The sequence below is a fragment of the Aythya marila genome (genome assembly GCF_965140915.1).
Source record: "Aythya marila genome assembly, chromosome: 19".
Lineage (NCBI taxonomy): Eukaryota > Metazoa > Chordata > Aves > Anseriformes > Anatidae > Aythya > Aythya marila.
In genome coordinates this window covers 8,416,478-8,440,139 of record NC_139060.1, presented here as the reverse complement: position 1 = coordinate 8,440,139, position 23,662 = coordinate 8,416,478, and the positions used below count along the sequence as shown (strand labels likewise).

Sequence of the window (23,662 nt, the reverse complement as noted above, 5' to 3'; positions counted from 1 at the left end):
TGCTGGGGGACAGGGTTTAGTGGGTGACACTGGTAGTAGGGTAATGGACGGACCAGGTGATCTTAAAGGTCTTTTCCAACCCTTACGATTCTATGATTCTCGATGAGAAGAATGGGGTTTTCAGCATAGAATCATAGAACATTCCCCTTTAGAATTTTTTCCATACGTTGGTTCTTGAGGAATGAGTGGTAAATGATGATTAAATGATTGGGTAACGATGTTAAAATATTTTTGCTCTCTTATTAAATAGCCTTGATGTTGATGCTGGTTGTATCCACTATAAACCGTAAGGCAAAGGTAAATCTTTTTATACAGGATTTTTTTACAGAAAGGGCTGGGACTCCAAAATACAGCTGTCCACCACAGGCCCGGGGCTGAGGCCAGCGTTGGGGCTGCCCCTTTAAGACTCCCCATTTTGCCACCTGCCCTGCACCAAGATGGCGCCCACGCCTTCACCTTCCCCCCCCCTCCTCCTCATTACACCCCCTCCGCTCCCTGCGTAAAGATGGCGGCCGCTGCCCTTCGTGCCCGCTCCCAAGATGGCGGCGCCCTCCTCCCCTGAGTAGCGGCGGCCGCCGCCATGCCGGGCGGGTGAGGTCAGTTCCTGGGTGGGGCGGCCGCGGTGCGGTCAGGGTCGAACAAAAGGAGCCGGAGCCGGCGTGAGGGAGAGAGGGAGGGGAACGGGACGGGACGGCGGGGCCAGGTGGGTGCGGGCGAGTGGCGACGGTGAAGGGGGGGCTGCGGTGCGTCCCCTCCCTGCGCCCCCCTCAGGAGCCGTGAGGGGACGGGCAGGGCACGGCGGGGTCCGGGGGTGCCTGAGGGGGGGGGATCCGTGAGGGGATGGCGGAGCGCGGGGAGGATGTGCTGAGTAACGGGGCGCCCCCCGTGCCCGCCGCCACCGCCCTGACAGCCGGGGGGGAGCCGGGGCTGGCGGCCCCCATGGGTGTGGGGCGAGGTCCGGGCTCCTTCCTCCCTTCCCCGGTGGTGGGGTGGGTCGGGGCTGCTGGCTTGGCTTCATTTCTGGCTGCTTCCCAAGCGGGTGTTTTGTCTTTAAAAAAAAAAAATTCTTTATTTTTTTTTTTCCCTCACAAAATGTGGGGTGACGTGGTAGCTTGGAGGGCAGGTGTGGGGTTGAGGCACTGCGGGGGTGAGTGGGGTCCGGGGGTGGCGCTGAGGCTGTCACCCGAGGGGACGTGGGGAGGGAAGGTCAGGTCAGGGAGTCCTCTCCTTTCAAGCTTTCCTTTGCGGCAGGCTGGCTGAAATAGAACCGCTTTGATTACGAGTGGGCCACTTCAAAATCTGCCACCCCCAGTGCCAGCTTGGGGAGCGGGAGGAATGTCTTCTTAGCGGAGCATCTTCACCTGTTATTTTTAGTGATGCATCTTCCTTTTCCGGTGCTTTTTTTCACCTCTTGTTGACAAAATGCTGTCAGAAGTTCTGCAGTCCTCCATGGCTGGGTGCTTGGGAGATCTCTCAAAGCCCTAGGGTCGCTCCCTTGCCTGCTTTCCCATGCCCCGTGCTGACATGCACGAAGCAAGGAGAAAAACAGCTGTTGTAATTCTCAGTGTGGTGCTAAGCTGCTGCTTTTAAGGTGAATGGTGGTAGATATGTGTCGAGAAGAAAGGGAGCAGTTGCTTGAATCCAAAATCGTAAGGGAAATGAGCTGCGTTTTCAGATTCCTGTTGGTAACGTTTAAAGTAATTTTGAATGTGTCAGACTAGAAAGTAGGTAGTAAAGTTGTGAGTTGTTTTTCTCATCTGTAAAAAAATCTAGACCTTTCTTCCAGGAGGTTAATCCCTTTTAACCAGTTTGGGTCTTAACATGGTCCCTCTATGAACTTGATTCTCTCTTTGCTGATAATCTCTGTTTAATTTCAGGGAAGCTGTTCCCATGGCGTGTGGGGAATGCAACGCTTCAGCACCCGCTCAGGATCCAGCCCGCAGGAACATCATCCACTTCCAGCACAGAGAACTGAAGTGCAGATAGCAGAACCCAGCTGCAGGGTAAGGGTTTAAGGTCAGCTCTTGAGTGGCGTGGTAAAGACAAAGTAATTCACTAGAACGTGACTTAAATGTAGTTGCAAAGCACAGGGTGGTGGTGAGGTCACTGATAAAGAGCAAGGAACAAGGTGGTGGATTGGAGGATGATGTGGGGAGTGTAGTGGTGTGTTTACTAAGTCTGTGAGTGCTTAGTTTGAAGATGAAGAATGAGTACAGGAACTGAGCATTGTCCAAAGCAGAATGTAACTGTTACATTCACCCATACATGTAACTCCTGGCCACATAAACCTCGACTTCTCCTTGTATTAAGGAGACTTAATACAGGAGACTCCTTGTATTAAGGACTAGTTGCAGGAAACTCCCTGCCTCCTTGGTTTTCCACTAGGACAGCGTTGAAAGGTGCTGCAGAATTGCCTGCTTGTCTGCAAGATGAGAGATGCAGTCCAGATCGGTCGTTCTGAGCAATTGAGAGGTGCAGCATGCTGCTTCCAGAAAAGAAGTATCCCTAGGACTTATCGAGTGTTCTGGTTAGTGTTCTGGCAGTTGGCTGCTTTGTTTTTTTTTGTGCTGATCCTCTCATGGTATTTGGAAACCCTAACTTTATTCAAAGACGATGGCATAAATAATTCCTTAAGATATGCCAGAAGCCATGTGTTAAAAGCTAATGCTTCCATGTTTGACATGGGGAGTGCTTGAAGCCTTCCAGTGATGATTTACTGGAATGCAGCAACTCTAAGCATTCGCTAAATGCTGCTGACATTCAGAAAAATATTCCGTGGTTTGTGGTGCTCTGATGTTTTTTTTTAATCACAAAACTTGACTGTGTAAGTTAGTGTTGCCGCTATGTGATCAGAGCAGGCTTGATCACAGCCTTCATGTAGTTCTCCCACGTTGTAAAGGAGGATTTTGTGCAGCGGGGTATTTAAAAGGGAAGCAAAACTCACTTCCGGTGATAAATTGAGCTTCTCTGGCCTCTCAGAAAACGAGGAGCAAGCGGAGCGTGGAGGGGAAGGACTTACGAATTTTGTGGAGGCTCCTCAATGTAAGGGGATGCAGAGCAATTGTTCTGATAATGATCAACTCTGAACATGCTCTGCAGTGCAACAAGCCTCCTCCCTGCATTTTTTTCCCAAGTACATGTTTTCAAAACTAACCTCAGCTTAGGATATTCAAACTGCTACTGAGCTGGCATTTAACGGGCTACGTGGTTTGAAGACATCTTGAAATCTTCCAAGCTGCTTTCTCCTGAAACTGTAGATAAGATGTGTGTTTTGTATTGCAGCTTGAAATACACTCGATACAGCTGGGTTACGTATGGCCCCCTTGCTGCTATCAAACTGCATCTGCAACTAAAAGCTGTTCAGTCGTGACCTCCCTGCTGACATAATAGTGCTTCCTCCTCCTGCCCTAAGCATTGTTAATGTTTGCTGTAAGATTACCTTGGCAATACAAAGCTGCTCTGTTGTGACGAATTTGCAACCAATTTCTTTAGCTACAGCCTACCTTTGTGCGCAGTAGAGCCCTGCACTGGACTAGTTGCTAGGTTCTGCTTTAGGTTTGTGGCTTTAGCAGCTCTGTGATTGCAGGTTAGATGGCCTGTCCCTTATCTCTCACATAATGCAGTCAGAATGTTCTGAGCTGGAAGTCACAGCCAGTGTCTTGAAGCTTATGGTCCTGAAGGCAAGTTTTGTAGGGCTGGGGGTAAGTGGGTAAACACGCACATACTCCTCTTCTTTTGTCAGGCTGAGGGTAAATATTATTGTGTTGATAGCTGGTGTCTGACATTGCTCTTGTCTAATCATCTTTCATCTTTGGTTCATCTCGTTGGGTGTTGCCACAGTTGTTTCCAAGCTAATAGATTTGTGTGTGTTGTGTCAGTCTGTCAGCAATCAATTATGATTACCCCTTGCTTAAGAGTTTTCGCTTGCTTTGAATCTAGTGTCTTGATTTCTTAATCTCTTGTTAGATCTGTCAAAGCTCTGCTCTGCCCACCATTTGTCTTCAGCTGCAAACAGTTGTTTACCTCTTCTTGTATCAGTCTCCAAAGCTGGAATTAAATGCCGAGTAGGCTTTTGCTGAAACTGAGGGGCTGCTTGAAGCTGGTCTGGTTGTTCCAGGTTAACACTGTTGCTATTTTTTAATCTTAGTTACTAACAATTAATAAAATCACTTGCATTTGTCAGTATGCGGGGCTGTTGTGCAGTGTCCTGTGGGAAGAATGCTGTTATACTTTTCCGAGACAAGTTCCAGTGCCCTGTCCTTGAAGCATCTTTTCTATGGCAAAGAGAGAATTAATTTTGGACAGCAAGCCTGTGCATTCATAATGCGTGAGCTGACACAGGCACTTTTCTCTGGTTCACATCACTGGAGCAAGGCATCTGACAGCGCTGCTGTTCCCACAGCTGTATCCCCCTGACACCCCTGGGCCGAGCGTTGGTGATAAAGGTAACTCCAGAGAATGCTCACTTCCCTGCAGCTGGGGCAGAACGCTCTCAAAAGGCAGCAAACGGGGCAGGCCAACCCAGGTCTGATGGTGCAGATGTTCTTCTGTGTGCTTGTTAGGACAGGCTTGCCTGTGTGCCGTAAACAGGAGCTGTTGCACTGGGCTTAGGAAAAGAAGGGCAGTCCTGCATCTGGCAGGCAGAGTCGATTAAGAGGTTCCTGTGAAGATTGTAGTGCAGGTGGGCTATTCTACTGAAGCTCATGAAATAAATAAGGAAAAAGGTGTTGCCCTGCTAATTCGTTTCATCCTTCTGTATCCATTGGCTTGGGTGGGGCTGCATGCTGCATACAGGCTGGTGGACGGTGATGTGAAACCCTCCTTGCATTTCTCTCAGCATCGAGTTTGGCTGTTCCAAGTGAAGAATGTAAGTGCTGGCAGCTGCTGTTCCACTCTTCTACCTGCTAGTCTGAATGGCACACACATGATCCTTTGAATTTCATGTTTGCTTTTCTTGCTTGGAAGTTTTGTTCCATAGGAGTTGTGTTTTTTTTTTTCTGCAGAAAGGACCAATTGTAAGGGTCATGGTTTGTTCCAGACTCTGGCATCTGGCTTCCTTGCTGTTTACTTCTGTAAACAGTGAAGGACAAAATAACTCGAGACTTACTCCATCTCACGGCTTGGACTTTTCCAGTTATCACATGGCTGTCCCTGTGCTTGGAAGGTTTTCTGAGGGGTGCATGAAAGCAGCTCTGTTTTAGCCTTCTCTTTTTATTAGAGTCAGAATTAAAAGAAAACATGGGGGAGGGGACACAAATTGCCATTCTCATTTCTGACTTGCAAAGCTCTTTGCGTTTCCCAGTGTTTGAACAAAGAGCTCTGTGTCCTGCCCTCCTTTAGCATTTCAGGTGGCAGCATGCTGGTGAAGGAAGCTGTGCTGTGTTGAAAGCTCATTGCAACATGTTGTAGCTCGTCAATGATCAGGGCTATATAGTCTTAGGAGCATCAGTGTTTTTTCTTTCCCTTATCTACCTCTGATGCTGTCAGCAGATGAACAACTCCCTGGTTCTCTGGGCTTCTGATAGGTAAGAAACTGTCAGCAGTGCTCGACTGCTGCTTTGCAGCGTGAGTCCTAGAAATAAGGCCCCTGAGAGTTAAGAATGTGTAGTACAAACGAAAGAATTGCAGGTGGCCGACATACAGGACATCCCTGTCTGCCCATCCAGGTTTGTGTTCTGAAATTGCCTCACTGGGAAGCTGCCTCCCACTGAAGGTAAGGACTTCCCTGATTTCAGGGAGGACCTGGAAGTAAGGGATGGAAACTCAGGAAATTATTGGGGGGACACGTCATGAGGTCTTGCATGTAGTCCTGTTCTGCCGATATCTCCTTTAGTAACAGAATGGCCAGCGGAAAGAAGAGGAGGCTGGATAAAGTATTCAGCAAATGATGAGTCAAGCTGACAAACTAGCCGGAGAAACTGAAGAGTAATGTTCCTGTTCACTTTGTCCCTAACTGGATAAGGTCAGCAGCTGCAGGCAGGAATTTAAAGCACAGCTCAGCCACGTGCCTGTCTACAGTAAGTCCATCTCCACTTGTGTAGATTGTGGTTATTTCTCTATCAAAAAAAAAAAAAAAACACATCCAAAGGAGAGGATACTCATGCTCCTGCAGCAGTTGCTCTGTTTATTCCTTGTACTTGTTAAATATCACAGGGGTCCTGAGGCTTGTGGAAGGGATTCATGCTCCTGGCTCTGTTAGTCTGACTTACAGGGTAAGGTTGGTGCTGCTATATGAGCTGGATACATTGTCAGCTGGATACGTTTAATCTTGTTTCTGAATGATTCCACTCTTTAGGTGTGGTGCACTCAGAAAGTCCCTGTTCTTCTAAGATGAGTGATTATCTTTCTCCTCCAGGTGTGTCTAGTAAAACACGGGATTAGTACTCGGTGATGCTTATGGTTGGTTGAAATCTGGGTAGTTCTGGCAGGCTGTTATGTAAGCCTGGAACTCCCTTTTCTTCTGTTGTCTCGGCCTGTTCAGCACCAACGCTGTACGTGGTGGGTCGGTGCCCAGCAGCTGATGTGGGGATGGCACACGAACGGGGTTTGTTCAGATGGAGTAGGCTCTGCCCTTCTTTCTGAGGCTGCGTGGTGAGAGGAGAAGTGGGGTGCAAACTTGGATCCAGGTAAATCTGCAGGCACTGGAGAGAGATGTAGTATCCAAATGGGGAATTGTGTGCATTGCAGAGACTTCAGGAGTGTGTTTGTGGGCTGGATGGCAGGATACATCGTAATCCTGCTGTGTGAGGGAGGCTTTAGCATGCAGGTCTCTCTCACTGTGTGGTCTCGGATGTTGCTGCTCCTGCTCTGGGGTGTTCCAGCCTGGCTCCGAATTGTGGTGCTCGAAGCAGCACTGCTTCGGTGCAGCAGGAGCCCTTGAAGGTGAAGTCATTTCTTAACTGGGGGAGGAACTGCTCACGAAACCGTGGTAGCTCGTAGAGGGCTGTGGAATGTGAAAGCTGAAACACCTTTGAGACAGATACACACAGATTTATTTCTCAGTGTGCAATACCTAAAACCTGCCTATTTAATTATACCTTTTGAAAGCTTCCTTTTGCTTCTGATAAGTCTTCAGGGCTTGAAGCACACACGTTCCTACCTATTGGCTCATGCAGGTTTGAGATCAACCTTAAAACCTGAAGAAATCACTCTTTCAAAATCTCGGTATCAGCCCTCCGTGTGGTGGAGGTAACTCCGTTTGGAGCAGATCCCCTGTTCCTGAGCTCCAGCTGAAAAGGTCTGCAACCTGAGCTCAAATCTCCTCACCCAGCCTGCTCAGGTACAGCACTTCTTTCCCAGTTTAAGGCTGTTCCTGCCCATAAACTCCTGTAGTCTACACGCTGAAGTTGGTGGCACTCTGAAGCACCATGAAAACTACTGCGACTGTCTTGCGCACCTTGCCTGGGGATTCCTCCAGCTACACAGCACGCAGGCTGAAGTTTCATGATCTGGTCTTTGGGTTGACCTCCTCAGTGAATTGCTCACACAGCTCCCTCTGCCCATCCCACTCAGCTCCTGTGTTCGTGCTCAGCCCTCAGTGAGGCTCCGTGACCCAAGTGACTTAGAGAACGGCGCTTTTTCCTCAGGAAACACTTTCCTGCTGACAAAGCACGCTGGGGTTCAGTTCCTAAAGAGCAGAGGCTTGAGATCTCTGCAGTTTTCTTGCTGTTCTTAAGGAGCTCGGTCTGGTTTTGGTCACGAGGGTGGTAACTTTTGTTTTGGCTAGCTGTTTTCATATGAGGATTGTTCCTAGTCTTAAACCAGAGTAATATCCTCCTAAATCACTATTCAGCCGCCAGTGTACTTGGTGAGAGTCTGGGTTTCAGCCACCTGCTTCGTTTCTGTGTGGTGGTCGGACCCTCGGTGCCCCTGGGAAGAATCCTATGGTGCAGGGGAGCATCAAGTGGCAGAGGTGGCCCCTGAGAATCTGACTTGAAACTGCCTGCCCCCGTCCAGGAGGGAGTGTTGCAACACGAATCGTGTTCTGAGGCGATTACAAAATGGATGACTACAGAATAAAGACAACAGTTGCATCTCGATGCAGAACACTCATCGGCCTTTCAGGAACTGGAACTGGATTGCGTACGTGGGAAAGCTGTGCGAGGAGGGACGCAGCTTTTCCTCCTGCTTTCTCCAGTTTTTGGTGGTCACTTCTCCCTTTCGCTGCAGATGCTGTAAGATAAGATAAGACACGGGAAACTCCAGCTTCTGTGAAGTGATCCCTTGTTTTATTGCTGCTCATCTGGGATTTGAACAGGGTTTTTGCCACTGCCAGGAGGAGTGGGGACTGGCTATGAATGTCTTTTTCTTCCTCCAGTGACCCTATCATTGTTACTGGAGGGCAGGGGATTTCCTGCTCCACTGTGTCAGGGTTTAATCGCTGATGCTGAGCGGTAATGGACTGCTATGGGACATCGGAAGAGATGACTTGTGAGCTGCCTTGGAACTGCACAATGTAAAGGCAGATTTCCTACCCCATGTGACTGGTAAATAGAATTAGGGAGCCTGCTGCCCTAATTGCTTGCTGCTTTCCTTCCCAGCTGTCTGGAGGTACAAATCAAAGTAAACACAGTCAGACTGTTGCAAGAAGTAAAGTGTTTCCTGGATTGACCAGAACTAGCAACCCAGCTCTACAGCTCAAGTCTGGAAATGCCTTCACCGTGAGACTGGTTCCTGAAGAGACCTCTTCCCTATTTCATAACCCTGCCAGAGAGAGCTGCGAGTGACCTACCAATTCCTACAGAAGCCTCTCTACCAAGAGTAGTGAAGCACAGGAAGGAAAATGAAAGGATCCTTGGGGACAAGTTGTATCTAGGCAAGAGAAGTGCTTTGTTTTTGTGTTTTTTGTTTTTGTTTTTTTTTTCTTGGTGTAGGGCCGGAGTAAGGAGTTGTTTCAGCAGGGAAGAGTTGTTTAACAAACAGCATCGCTGTCCTCACTGCACATTGCTGTAAGGAAAAGAGGGATGGGATCCTACGCAGCCCTATGGGAGAGCAACGAGTGGTGCAGCAGCATCTGTTACTTCTTAGATGTAGTTTGGAAGGAATCACGACAGAAACTCTCCACCACATCTGGGCTCTCCTTGTGATGGATGTACGCAGGGAAGGAAGCTGAGGCACAGCTGAAATGCCTTACCCAGGCCTTGCAGCAAGCTAGCAACAAGACTCGAGGGGGGCTCTGCATTCCTGGTCAGCCCTCTTATTCTGGCTGTTCAGTTTCGCCTGCTCGTCCCTGTCAGTGTGTAATCTTCAGACTTGCAGGAGGAGCTTCAAACCCATTCTTCCACAAGGCGAAGAAAACCCAGAAGCTTGACTGGTTTGTGATTGCGTGAGTTTACTGGTTGGTAAATTCATAGATGTGCTGTTGTGCCTTGTCTTAGTGAACTTCCAAAACAGACATTGCTGCTTTCTTCCAATGTTCCCTCCTTTTAAAAAAAAAAAAAATAAAAAAATCTAGGGTTACCCCAGCCTCACTATGTTAGTTTTCTGCTGTTTGTTTATTGTTGCAAGTGGCAAACCAGGGAACAGCATTCTGTATTCAGCGTCCCTAGGGCATGTGTTGCTTCTGGAGCTCCCATTAGGAGGGGCTTCCTTAGCAGTTCTGTGCTGGAAGTTAATTTTAAATACAAACTTCAGCTCCACCAAAGCAGATGGTGTGGGCACGCTGACTAGCCAGTGCTATATAAAAACCCACTGCTGAGCCTGCAGCCCCCAGGGGCTTGTCAGGACCGTGTCTGAGTGTTACAAGGAAACGTGCTCGAACCTTTGGTCTTCCTCCGTTCCGGCTGAGTTGATGGGAGTCTCAAAATGACCGAGAGCTTTGTGCTTCTGCTGCTGAACTTTGCCAGCAAGTGTGATGTGATAGCACTGCTCGCCATGAGAACAAGGTACAACGGTTTCGTGAACTTCGTTTGTGTCGATCATTCATCAGATACGTGGAAAGTTTCTGAGCTTGCAGTTCCATGAGTTGGTCAGGCTTCTGGGTTTTCTGTGGCTTGAGGAAGAATGTGTTTGAAGTTCCTTCTGGAAGTCTGAAGGACAGAACGAGCACTGCCACAAGGTCCCCGCTTCCCAGAACCTTTTGGTTTCCTTTGTGACACTTAAATCCCAGCTGAGATGAACTGTGGGTGGGAGTGGTTGCTCAAGGAAGTGAGTTTGTATTTAAGTATGTCGCCCCCTTCCTATACTTCTGAAGTGAATAAGACAGAGCAGCTTTTACAGGATTTCAGTAATGAATCTATCAGAGGGCAGGTAATTAATTTTTCCTTGGGGAATTGATGGAAAGAGGAAAGCCACAACTTATGTGGAAGGAGAAGGCATAATATCGGGCAACTTTGTTCTCTTTTCCAGATTTATTGATTAAATGTGTTGAGTTGTATCTGTCAAGTGATTCTAGGAAGTATAACTATAATGCTGTTTGAGTCATGCAGTGCAGAACTATTAGCTCTGTTAAAGAGTAACAGACTCATGACTGCTATGCTGTGTGTGGGGGTTTTCTCTCCTAACAATACTGGCAAATTCCTTCATCCTGAAATAAAATCCCCGGATAAAACTGTGAGCTCCCAGATCCTGCTCTGGCAGCGTAGTTTAGGCTGCTCCCGGGAGCTTGCTGTAGGTGTGAATTTCTTAACCGCAGACTCCTAATGACAAGTATCAGTTCTGATGGCTTGTGACAGCTCATTTGTCAGGGAAAACAAAATAACTTCACAGCCTCAGCTGCAGCAAATTACTCAGAGGTAGCTTCATTTACTGGTGTCTGAGTGACTTGAAACAGGGACTCAAATAATTCCACTCTTGCTGTGCCAGCAGTTAAAACGTGAGGTTTCCTGATACCCTCTAGAGAAGCAGAACAAAAGAGGTGAGGTTAGTAATGCCTGCCTGTGTTTTCCTTTCAGGTGAATCATGATTCCAGTCACTGAATTGCGATACTTTGCTGACACGCAGCCAGCGTACCGCATCCTGAAGCCATGGTGGGACGTCTTCACGGACTACATTTCCATAGTAATGCTGATGATCGCAGTGTTTGGAGGGACGCTTCAGGTCACCCAGGACAAAATGATTTGTTTGCCCTGTAAATGGGTTACCAAAGACTCCTGCAATGACTCTGTCAGAGGCTGGACAGCCGCAGCCCCGGAGCGCACCTACTATAACTCCAGTCTTGTTCCCTCTGCTGATACGGGGCCGACGGGGATCCGGTATGATTTGGACCGGCACCAGTATAACTACGTGGACGCGGTGTGTTATGAAAACCGCCTTCACTGGTTTGCCAAGTATTTTCCTTATCTGGTGCTGCTGCATACTCTCATCTTCCTGGCTTGTAGCAACTTCTGGTTCAAATTCCCACGGACCAGCTCCAAGCTGGAGCACTTTGTGTCTATTTTGCTTAAATGTTTTGACTCTCCGTGGACAACGAGGGCATTATCTGAGACGGTGGTGGAAGAGAGTGATACCAAGCCAGCGTTTGGGAAAATGAATGGCTCCATGGACAAGAAATCCTCCACAGTCAGTGAGGATGTGGAAGCCACCGTTCCCATGCTGCAGAGAACAAAGTCTCGAATCGAGCAAGGGATCGTGGACCGGTCTGAGACGGGAGTCTTAGACAAAAAGGAAGGTGAGCAGGCCAAAGCACTCTTTGAAAAAGTGAAAAAGTTCCGAACACACGTGGAAGAGGGAGATATCGTGTACCGCCTCTACATGAGGCAGACCATCATCAAAGTAATCAAGTTCATCCTGATCATCTGCTATACCGTTTACTATGTCAACAACATAACGTTTGACGTTGACTGTAAAGTGGACATTGAGAGCTTGACCGGCTACAGGATGTACCGCTGCGCTCATCCTTTGGCCACGCTCTTCAAAATCTTGGCGTCTTTCTACATCAGTTTGGTGATAGTCTATGGCTTGATCTGCATGTACACGCTCTGGTGGATGCTGAGGCGATCGCTCAAGAAGTACTCCTTCGAGTCTATCCGGGAGGAGAGCAGCTACAGTGACATTCCTGACGTGAAAAACGACTTTGCTTTTATGCTCCACCTGATTGACCAGTATGACCCCCTGTACTCAAAGCGCTTCGCTGTCTTTCTGTCGGAGGTGAGTGAGAACAAACTGCGGCAGCTGAACCTCAACAACGAGTGGACTCTGGAGAAGCTGCGCCAGAGGATCACCAAGAACTCCCAGGACAAGCTGGAACTACATCTCTTCATGTTGAGTGGCATTCCCGACACGGTTTTTGACCTCATTGAGCTGGAGGTCTTGAAGCTGGAGCTCATCCCTGATGTCACTATTCCCCCAAGCATCGCCCAGCTCACCAGCCTTAAGGAACTATGGCTCTACCACACCGCTGCCAAAATTGAGGCTCCAGCCCTTGCCTTCCTGAGGGAGAACTTGAAGTCTCTGCACATCAAGTTCACAGACATCAAGGAGATTCCTCTTTGGATTTACAGCCTGAAGACGCTAGAGGAGCTTCATCTGACGGGGAATCTGAGCGCTGAGAACAACCGGTACATCGTAATAGATGGCCTGAGGGAGCTGAAGAGGCTGAAGGTGTTGAGGTTGAAGAGTAACCTCACCAAGCTGCCACAGGTGGTGACGGATGTTGGCGTGCATCTTCAGAAGCTTTCCATCAACAACGAGGGCACCAAGCTCATTGTTCTCAACAGCCTTAAGAAGATGGTCAACCTGACAGAGCTGGAGCTGATCCGGTGTGACTTAGAACGCATTCCTCACTCCATCTTTAGCCTCCACAATCTGCAGGAGATAGACCTGAAGGACAATAACCTCAAGACCATTGAGGAAATCATCAGCTTCCAGCACTTACATCGTCTCACTTGCCTTAAATTGTGGTACAACCACATTGCCTACATCCCCATGCAAATAGGCAACCTCACCAACTTGGAGCGCCTTTACCTGAATCGGAACAAGATCGAGAAGATCCCTACCCAGCTCTTCTATTGCCGAAAACTTCGGTATTTGGATCTCAGCCACAACAACTTGACTTTCATACCGCCAGACATAGGACTCCTCCAAAATCTGCAGAACCTGGCTGTGACAGCCAACAGGGTAAGTGGGAGAGAACCTGAGCATTCCTGAGTAGTAGCTCTTACTTCTTTTGTCTCTGTGATTAAACATGGTACCCCGGTGTGTGAAATACTCTTGGCACTGCTGTTCTGTTTAAATTCTCAAGCTTTTGTTCCTCTCTGAGGGTTTTATCTAAGACAAATAACTCCAGGGGCCTTTCTTTGAACAGCTCTTGTTTTGTATCGTTTCTTATCTTCCAGTGAAATTGCTTTTAAGAGGCAGTTGGAGGCTATTTCATAAATCCTGTCTTAGTTGTTTCTCTGCAGTTGGAAGCTTGTACTCTCTAGACTGACATCAGATTTGGGCTTAAAATGAAGGTCTGAGAAACAATAGTCTTAATTTAGCACCACACCTTAAGCCACGTGTGTACACTGTGACAGCAGCCATCTAGGGGGTGTGTGGCTCATAACTTTGCACGTAGCACCCCTTGTTTCTGGGGAGTACTCTACAGTTCAGCTGGATGTGAAAGTGAACTTGATCCTGAGGGTAGGGGGTGTGGTGGCACCTCGCTGTGCCTCACGCTGGTGGCTGCGTGCCTTCTTGCCTAATTCCACATAGGGGAAGTCTGAGCCCTAGGTGTCCAAGTGCAAGGCAGATTAGAAGGGGTGGCTGTGTGCTATGATGCCATTGTGTTGGAAGAAGTTTAATTGCTTAAAGCCAAGTGTACCCATGGGCTTTCTTGCATCTTTGTTCTGCGTTTGGGATGAAGGAGACTCCACTTGCCAGGTAGCACAAAGATCAACCTGTGAGTGCATGGGCTGTGCTGAGCTGAAGGACTTGTTGAGGCCTTCATTCGCTCTGTTTGCTGAAGTTTGCCATGCAGAAGGCTGCAACAGAACTGCACAAAGTGCAGGCAGACTGATGAGTGGCTGCTGAGTTCTCAGTGAGCATGCAGTAGAACCGTCCTGGTCTCACTGCCATATATTGAGACCCTTACTGGCGAGATGTCTCCATAACCAAACGCTGTCACCTTCTCTGAGAGAAGCAAACGCAGCAGCTCCAGGACTGGGTGGCTTTTGCAAGGCAAACATTCTCAGATTAAGTTCTTAATTTCTAACACAGTTCAGTATGATGCAGGGTTTCTAAAACTCCAGCCAGCTTTTTCAGGTCAATATTTGAAGGTTCAAGCCTGCTTGCACCCCTGAGGAGTAACAGCAAGCAGCAGCCACTCGACTGTCCCAGTTCAATAGCTGCTCACTCATTTTTTCCCAGCACTCGTGGCCTGGGTGGCTGTGCATCAGCTTGCATCAATGGCTTAAGCTCTGAACTTCATGGTATGCACACATTGCTTCAAGTTAGGTTAAATCTAAAATATTTTCTCAGGGTGAGCGTGGCTGATAGGTGGAGCTTCTGAGGATGGTGTTAAGCGAAGAGGGGGAAGTTTTTAATAACTCTCAAGCTGCTGCCCTTAACTCTGTCCCATTTGTCTTCTGGCAATCTCACAACCAGAGCTTCCTGAGAGTTAATCTGCAGTGCAGTCTCGGGGTGGAGCTTCTCTTGGAGGAAAAGGAGTTGGAGGCAGCTCCATTTTCTGCATCAGAATATGGCACCACCCTGTTTTCTCTGCAAAAATACTAATGCAGCAGGGAAGGTGGAGCAGCCTTTGTGCCAGTGTGTTCTGAAGCAGAAGGTGGTGAGGACCCAGTACAGCAGCTAAGCTGCTTATATCCCTTGCAGGTGCCTGGGCAGTGCCACAATTACCCTGGGGCTCAGACAGCCTGGTTATTTATGGGGAGCAGTGACAGCAAGAAACAAAAGAGCTGGTGGGCTGGCATTTCCCAAGGCCAGGAGTTATCTCAAATGTCCTTTCTTAGCAAATAAATGCTCCTGGAGTTGGCTGGTACCAGTGTAGGGTTCTGGGAAGCAGGCCATGTTATAGCACGCTGCTTCCTTCCTAAACCAATCCTTGTCCCTTAAATAACTGTATTACTTTCAAGAGTCTGTGAGCATTTGGTTGCACATTGCTGTTTGCATAACACTTGACAGTACCAATGACACTGGCTGAATTTAACTGCGTTTAATTGGTCTTGTGGCTTTTCGTTGGACTCAATCTCATTCAAAACTGATTACAGCCCGGTTCAGCTGTATCGTGCATAATTCAAGTTGTAAAAAGGCATGTCTGTGCTTAAGGGCAAATAAGTCTTCATGATGAGGCTTTAAGGAGAGAATACTGAATTGGTGCATTTAATTCCTGGCCTAGTATTTGTTAAACCTTAGCTATATTTTCTTAGAAATCCTCTGGAAGGAGGTTTGGGCTGATAGAAATAAGTCTTATTAAATTAGTGATTTGAAGCCACTAACTGTTAGCTTTCCCACCACCACCTTCATGTTTTGTAGCGCTGTCACTGTCCCCAGTCCCACCCCTCAAAAAAAAGCCATGCACTTTGGAGCCTAGAAAGTCCTTGCAACACTTCCAAGCCCTGCAGAAATGATGGAAGACTACTCGCAGTTCTAAATTATACCCACGTAGCTTCTGCTTCAGGAAATGGAAAGGGCCTGCATGAAAATCCAGTGTGTCGTGCACATAATTGGGAGTGGACAGCACGAAGACTGAAGAACGATCTGGTTTACAGCAGTTAATATAATAAGATCTCAAAGCTGGGAGGTGCCAAACAGTTGTGAGGCCTGCTGGCAGGGCAGTGCTCCAAGAAGAGCTGGAAAAGACCAGTGGGAGAACTGTGGTGGGAAGCCTTACGGTGTGGTGCCTCCTGCTTTGGGAACTGTCCTTGTGGTGCGAAGCAGGAGCTCACCTGAGGGAGAAGTGGATGACTGAAAACTCTGTAAAGCCTGGAACATTGTGTGCACTTGTTTGAGCTTGTTCTGTTTGGTGACTTTGCTTCTGATTGTTTTTTTGTTTGTTTTTTGCCCCTTCAGATTGAGAGTCTACCACCAGAGCTGTTCCAGTGCAGGAAGCTGAGAACCTTGAACCTGGGAAACAATGTGCTGCAGTCCCTCCCCTCCCGGGTTGGAGAGCTGACAAACCTCTCCCAGATCGAGCTGCGGGGGAACCGCTTGGAGTGCCTGCCGGTGGAGCTGGGAGAGTGTCCTCTGCTGAAACGTAGCGGGCTGGTGGTGGAGGAGGACTTGTTCAACACGCTGCCCTTGGAAGTCAAAGAGCGGCTGTGGAGGGCAGACAAAGAACAAGCCTGAGCCCCTGAAAGAAGGGGGAAAAACCTCTGACCAGCTAGAAGGAAACCCAAGGCCATTCCAGTCCCCTTTTTCCCAGATCCTCCCCTTCCTCCTCTCCAATCACTATCAGACTAGCCAAGGAGTCCCTGAACAATCATGACTCTGACTGAGGCTGCTTCTTGCCTCAGATGCAGGATGGGGAAAGCTTGGGATCAGGATGAGGATCAAGGCAGGTTAGATGGCTTCTGAGCGAGGGCCGGTGGGATAAGAGATGTCGCTGCTCTTCTGGACAGGAGATGGGGTGAGGTGGATGGTGCTGGTGAGAAGAAATCTCCTCTGAATGGAGGAGAACAGGAAACATGGGGATTGCTGCACTGCCTCAAATGGGGATTACACGTGTCAGGGACTGAGAGTGTCCAGTGTCCTGCAAGCAAGGATCAAGAGCCTAGGAAACCTCCTGAACCTCCATCTCTGACACCTGGTACAGTTTCCCTCCAGCTCAGCAATTCAGTAAGTGAGGCCCTGCAGTAGGGGGTAAGATAGGACACAGACAGCTGATTTCTATCTAGATGTTGGGATTAGGATTTGGGGGGGTAAATTTATCTCAGACATCAGCTTGGATGCAGGATCATCTTTTGTTTCGAATTGTATTTCCCTCTTGCACTTGACATGCTGTCCTCTGCCCCTAGGGAAGGAATCGGTCCTCCCCCAAAACTCAGTCTGCACATTTGAGGTTGCACTATTTTAATTGTTTCAAGTCACCTGTGCTGACGAGCAGATCACACAGCATCCTTCTCCAGCTGAGGTGTTGGAGGCACTAACTGAAATAATTCCAGAGCTTAAGCCTGGTCTGAAATGGATGGTTATAGTGTAAGCGGGAGAAGATCTGGATAAAGAGCGGTTGGACTGTCTAATTCCTTCTCCCAGAAGCACTGAGTTACTTCAGGATTTGGCTTTTAAAGTTTTCAATCTGCTTTTAAATTCCTGGTATTCTGTCATGTGGCAAATGCGAACGCAAAACTGATCAGTGTGTCAAGGTCTCTCCCAGGGTTGATGGTGTTTATAGTGAAGAGGAATGCTCACTTTTCCTCTGCCCCCTCCCCATGAAGTCGTTAGATGTGTTGCCAAGTGTTCCTCAGGAGCACAAACTACAAACCTGCTTGATTTTGGTTTTTTATCCCGTTGCCCTGCTCGCTGTAGCAGCTGTCAGTTCCTGTTACACCTCTTGCGCTACATAAGAGGCTAATCCCAACTGAACTCGGTGCTGGAAAAGTAACCTGTCCTCCTGTTTCGTTCCCCCATTGTTAAGGAGCAGCCTGAGAACCCTCTGTGGACTGAGCTCTCAATCCCTGGGACAGAGCAGCCTTTATTGAAACGAGCCTGACCTGTTTGGTATCGTTTGACGAAACCCTGCGCTGGCAGAGGTAGATAACTCGCGATAGCTGCTGCTAATCGTGTCCCCGAGGCGGGGTGGTGAAGGTGGGTGCCTGCAGTACGCCCCAAGTCTGCGCTTTTCCATCAGAAGGAAGAGGAGAGGCTCGTGGACTTGCAGGCCCTGGTTGCAATACCCTGCATCGAGCCGGTAGGTCGTCTGCGAGGTGGAGTGCTGCAAGCTGAGGCACCAAGTGTTTCGGAGGCCTCCCGTGTGTATGGAAAGGGGAAGCTGCAGCTGGCTCTGAGAGCGGTTCCTGGCAAAGGGCCAGCGAGAGCACTGGTTTTAGCAAATCCCGGTGATCCCTTGGATGTTGGTGCAGTAGGGCACACGCTACGGCTTTCTTCATCAGATGTAAGATATGAAATATGCACACTAAATACGCCGAAACCATGGACAATGTTAAACGGGCTCTGGATTTGTTGATGTTCAGACGCTTAAATAAAGCTACATTAAAATCTAGGAAATCTGTTTATAAAACTGCTTTTAAGGAGGATGCAAATTCTGCCTCCCTTAGCTCATCATGAGAAGTCTAAACAGTCCAGGGGAGCAACAATAATTAAATCTCCTTATCTGGAAGGCAAGGCACTCTAAAAGCTCTTCTTGTTTGTAACAGGGTTAGCCTGGTGAAATCCTGTTAGGGTTGGGGCCGTTGCTGAAGCAATGGGGGAAGGAAGCTACTCCAAAATGCACTGCATCGGGGCAGACGCTGGTGCTCAGAAGCGTTAATGCCTCGTGGATTGGACTCATTCACGCGAGCGTTTCGGATTGATGGGAGAGGAATTGTGAGGTGGGTTTAATGCTGCTTAAGTAAGGCAGGAGTGGCTTTAGGCTTAGCTAGGGTAATGCTGTTTTCCAGGCGGTCCCTCGTGGTGGCTGCAGGGGCAGGGTGAAAGGTGTATTGGAGGGTGAAGGAAGCTTTTTTTTTCTTCCTTATTTGGTGCCAAAATATTGTGCTGGAGAGCAATTGTAACTGAATAGAGGCTTGAACTCTGTATTGTATTCAAGGCCATTGGGTAATTGGTTTACAACGTGTGCGTTTTAGGCTAGGCAGGGCTGAAAAGGCATTGCACCTGGCAGAGTCTTAACCTAGCTTAGAGGAGCAGAATTTTAACCTAGCTTATGGGAGCAGAGAGATTTCTCCTGTGTGTCCAGCTCATTGTAGATGAGTGCTTTGACTCTTGATTTTAGGGACGATGCTAGTTATGCAATTAAACTCTGCAGCTAGGCTAGAATTTTCTATAAGCAGCCCCTGCTTATGTGCTGCAGTGCTTCTAGAAGCTTGTAAGTCTCCTGAACTGCGTATGTCAGTGCTGAACTCATTGGAGAAGTGGGCAATATTCTGCTAGAAGCGAGAATCTCTAACTTCTATCAAATAACAGAGCTATGCTGCTGCTTGCTGAGTAGACTGTCCTATGCCTGAGGTCTACAAAGCAATTTTTAAGATAGGCCAGTATTGATCATGCATGGGAACACTAGCTTTTGGCTCCTATTTCGATATTCCAAGCTCAATTTTTCAATCATGGCTGCTAGGGCTTGAGATAGATTCCTGGGTGGCAAAATTGGAATAAGCAGTCTGATAAGTTCCTGTACCACAAACACAGGTGGCACGAAAACAAATTGCCTTTCTGGACGATGACATTGTTTATCTGCTCCTGACATGTGCTTTTTGGTCTTCCATGAGCTAGATACTGGTTCCAGAGTATCAGTTTCCAATGATGAAATGGAAGAAGCTTTAAAACTTCAAGGATAGGGTCTAAACCACGAGGTCCTGAACATGTTTGCTGTTTAGGACTCCAGCAAAACTCAACCCACAGCACAGTGAGTCAGTCCACTTCCCATACCAGCCTGGATCACTCAGTTTGAGGGATGAGCTTATGTCAACAATCCCTCCTCATTTGCAAGCATTCGGTCAGTGGATATTCTTTCAAGTCTGTCAGCCTGAAGCTTAGCTTTTTCTGACACAGATCTGTATGTTCAGAAAGAAGTTCAACTGAAGCAGACAATCAACAGGTCAGCGTCTTATTTTCCTGGCCTGTCTTTTCAAAGCACTCTAGCTAATGGCAAAACAGATTTATTAGCTGCTAAACTATAAAAGCAACTTGAATTAAAACTGTTTCCTTAATAGTGCTGCTGAGCTGAATGAGTTCTTGGAGCCCCTGTTGATCACAAGCATGATCATCCCATGCTAGGACTGAAGGTTAGTAAAATGGAATTCTACCTTTCCTGCTAAATACCCCAAAAAGTAGTAAGTTGCAACCGATTTTTTAAACTAACTGTAAGGCAAGGGATACCAAACCTGTTAAATACGTTAAAACTTGCTGTATCTCAAACTATGCACTGGAATGTTAGTTGAAGCTTTTCTTTAAGATTTCTGAATTTACTCTTTGGTCCCTAGCTAATTCAGCAGCTGCAATTAATGTTCTCTGCTGGTCTGAATGGTTAAACAGAAGCCCAATACAAGCTGTTACTGGTATCTTTCACGATGTGGTGTTCTTTGGTATTAATTGTCACTTCTGGAGAATGTCCTACCTCATTTTTTATTTTTCTTATTACCATTTATACACTCCATTTAGCTCGCTTCATTTTAATTAAAGCAAGATCTTGGTGTTCATTACCATAAATAGTATTAAGTGGCTTTCTGTGGCTGAACCACACCGAGGGTCCTCTTCTTTTTGCTCTAAGAAACAATTCTAGGAATTTCAGAACAACATCGCATCCTTTTCAGGGGATGTTGTGTATGGGGAGGAAAAAAGGCTTGAATGTTGTTGATTCAACAGCTGTGACATCATTTCCCTTCCTTTACCTTTTTTCCTCTTTGGAAAGGGACTCGCATGGTTTGAATTCTCTGGATTTTTTTCTTCAGCCCTTCAGGGGAGGAATAGTTTTTTCATTGGGAGCTGTGCCTTCTCCAGACATTAAGGTAACTGCTCCACTGAGGCACTTGCTTCTTCTAGAGTATTTGCAATTGTCTCTGCCTGAAGCCAGCTCTTCCCTCTGATTCTTTTCCTTTCAAATGTGGAGAGCATGGAAAGATTTAAGTGCCGGCATGACTTTTCTCATTGAACAATCTTGTCATACCATAAACGGTAGCACCATCTACTCTGAAATGTTACCAAAGGTAAGGCTGTGTCAGTGCTGAATACTAAAGCTCTCAGTTTCACTTTGAGTTTTTTTTCCTCCTCATTGTATCTTTTTTTTATTGCTGTTTGGCAACACAGCAGATCCTGTAGTCTTAATAAGCACGTGCCAAAACAGAAAGGATTTTGTCCTACCTGCACTGTGGCAGTGCATGAAGCAGAACTGGAATTGGACAAAGGTACTGTTGGTCTCAAACCTTTCTCTCTCTCCATTGCTCCAGCTGCAGTGACAGGTTAATATTAACTGCTTTGGAAGCGTCAAATCCATCAGAAGTTTTGTCTGAAATCCCTTTTCAAAAGTAATTGCAGTTGAATTGATGGACTCCAATGACTAAGATGAACTTTATGTGAAATTGCACAAAGAAAGGCTTAATTTGGGATTTCTGGAAATACCCTTCCATTCCTCTCTCTGTCTCCTTTAAAGGAAGCTTATTGAACAATGGGGAAAATTTTTCAACTTAATGAGAAGGGGGCTAATTGGCCTGAGTCACTTTTAAAGCTGACAAACGCATCCATTTAAGTAAGACACTACTCATGGCTTAAACATTGCTCACTCCCATTTTGTAGATGTGCTCGCAGGGTTGTGGTTTGGCATCCAAGACCTGCAACTTGGTGTAACATTTCAGAATCATGACATTCACTTTGTACGTGGGATTGTTTGGGCAGCTGATCAACAGCACCTCCACCTTAAGCACTGAAGGCTGCTATTGTTTTCTCGGAAAGACTTGTAAGACTCGACACTTTAACAGAATAAAAAAATTAATTTTTAATTTGCATTTTCCTTTTATGTCTGTTTTCTTTGGTTTCCTGTATGCAAAGGCACTTAGTCTCTGAAGATCTCGCTCTTCAGAAGACAGATGTTAATAATTCTAGCTATTGTGTAGAATTATTATTTTTTTACTCATTGCTTGAGCTCCTGTGGATTACAGCACTTTATGAATAAGAAAGATGTGCAGTGAAAGATTCTGCTCAGTGGCAAGCCTGGACTGCTTTACATGTTTCACCATCGCTTTAAGAAATGGCTGAAACAATTTACATTGCCAAATACAGATTGTTGGAGGATCGTCTGCTTGCATCTGTAGAAACTTGGGTTTTCAGAACGCATCTTGTGCTCTCCTTCCTCAGGAGAAAGGTAGGCACTGAAGTGAATGGAGTAAACTTGCAGTTGCCATAGAAATGGTGCCTTCAGCCAGCTACTGGTAACAAACAGTCTGTGTTTCCTAGCTGTCTGCCTACCCCACGCAGTACCTTTCTTCCTTTCAACTGGGAAATGCTGGCAGGTAACCTCTCCTAATTGAGCATCTTCACGATGTGTTACAGAGAATCAGCCTGTGACTTTCAAAGGCAGCTTTAGTTTCTGTGCAGCTCGTTTATTGCCCAGAAAGGTGCTTCTTGTCTTTTGTCTTCCCTTTCTTCCTCTGTCCAAGGCTGCTTGACCACAGTGCCATTAGACCCACTTCAGCAGGCTGTGAAGGGTGCAAGTCTGTAATGCCACTTATTGGCACTGAGTTTTAAAGAAATGTCATTAGGATGGAACTAAAGAAGGAGAGGACAAAATGCCTCCTGTCATCTAAGGCCCTCTTGGAATGAAGCTGCTTTTGGCAAGCGTTTGCCAACTCTGAATAGTTGAGCAAAAGGAATGAATGGAAGGTGCCATCAGAGAACTGATGCTTGCTGGATTCCTGGGAGGCTCTAATAAAGGGATGGGGAAAGAGCCCAAAGGTAAAAACCGATGTCTTTGCTAGAAAAAGCACTTTTAATCCAGATAATTCAAAAAATTCCAAACTTTCTCTGTAGCTCACTATAGAGTGGGGATGTAGTGGAGGTAGTTGGAGCTCTGGTAGCTTTGTTCAGGCACACCTCTCTAGCCCTGCCACACCATAAGCTTTTTACCTACTGATTTTTGGAGAAAGAAACTATCTTGCTTGTACCTGTGGATGAACGAAAATTCTCCTGATGGAAAATTCCTCCGTTCCTGAGGCTTCTGGGAACTTGAGAGAAGTGGGGACTGTCAGTGGAGGGAAAAGAGTAGTAGTCCTGTATCAATGCCACCTTCAATGTATACTAATAGACCACTTCATATAACTTTAACACTATATTTGTTCCTGTGCTCCTTGTTTCTCATGAAACACTCCATCACTGATCATACTGAAGACTTGAGGAGAGAGAAGAGATCCACATGCTGCTTGCTCTTGTACCTGTCTTGCAGGCAGGGGCTGGGCTCTGGCAGCCTCCCAGGAGTTTGCCAGAAATGTCTTTTTTTTTTTTTTTTTTTCCCAGAAATGCAGTTTTCTTGCAGAGCTGGCAGGAGAAAGTGTTAACAGCCTGCATGGAGCTCTCGGAGGGGGAGGAAGGGAAGGAAAGAGGGGTCACTTCCCACTTTTGTCCGAGTGCTTTCTACCTTCCTTATTTAAACTTACTGGAAGAGGAGATATTTGCGAAGATTACGTCGTCCTCTTTGCCTCCTTTTAGGCATTACGTAGGGGTGGTGGTTTTCCTCTTGCTGAAAATGCCTTCCTGAGCCTCAAAATAGGAGCACGGCTGCAATGGCAAAGGCCCGGAGGACTCCTGAGGCTCCTGTCACTCGGGTGGTTGCCTCTTGTTTGTGCAGCTCGTGGTGCTTGTTTACAGCACTTTCCATAAGCAAACCAGGAAAGTTGTGGTTTCCTGCTGCGTGCACGAACTCCAACAACTTCTGAAGTCACTGGGTGTGCGTCATGCGGGGAGTGGAGGAGATGATGTGTTAAATTGCTGAATTACATTACTGGGAACGAGGAGTGACGTTGTGAATGACCCACGTAACACCGAGGGATTGAGGAACAGCATGGCAGTGTTTTTTTTTTTTTTGTTGTTTTTTTTAAATATTTATCAGGATTGCTACCTCCCA

General features: G+C 47.1%; 1 protein-coding gene across 8 annotated transcripts; it reads left to right on the top strand.

Moving 5' to 3' along the window:
- The first annotated feature begins 513 nt into the window (after positions 1-513).
- Positions 514-21,551, top strand: LRRC8A (leucine rich repeat containing 8 VRAC subunit A). 8 transcript variants are annotated; one of them, XR_014318814.1, is made up of 5 exons: positions 636-703; positions 1,878-2,003; positions 10,893-13,056; positions 15,949-16,713; positions 17,513-21,551. XR_014318814.1 is itself a non-coding variant. In XM_082775616.1 (5 exons), exons 4-5 carry the CDS (start codon positions 10,900-10,902, stop codon positions 16,222-16,224), a joined length of 2,433 nt encoding a protein of 810 aa, XP_082631742.1. In that variant the 5' UTR covers positions 636-703; positions 1,878-2,003; positions 2,386-2,527; positions 10,893-10,899; the 3' UTR covers positions 16,225-21,551. The 8 variants fall into 8 exon arrangements, 7 of the variants coding, with proteins under 7 accessions (XP_082631741.1, XP_082631742.1, XP_082631740.1 ...); XM_082775616.1 differs by adding an exon at positions 2,386-2,527 and having other exon boundaries at positions 15,949-21,551; XM_082775615.1 differs by lacking the exon at positions 636-703 and adding an exon at positions 514-596 and having other exon boundaries at positions 15,949-21,551.
- The last annotated feature ends 2,111 nt before the right edge of the window (positions 21,552-23,662 follow it).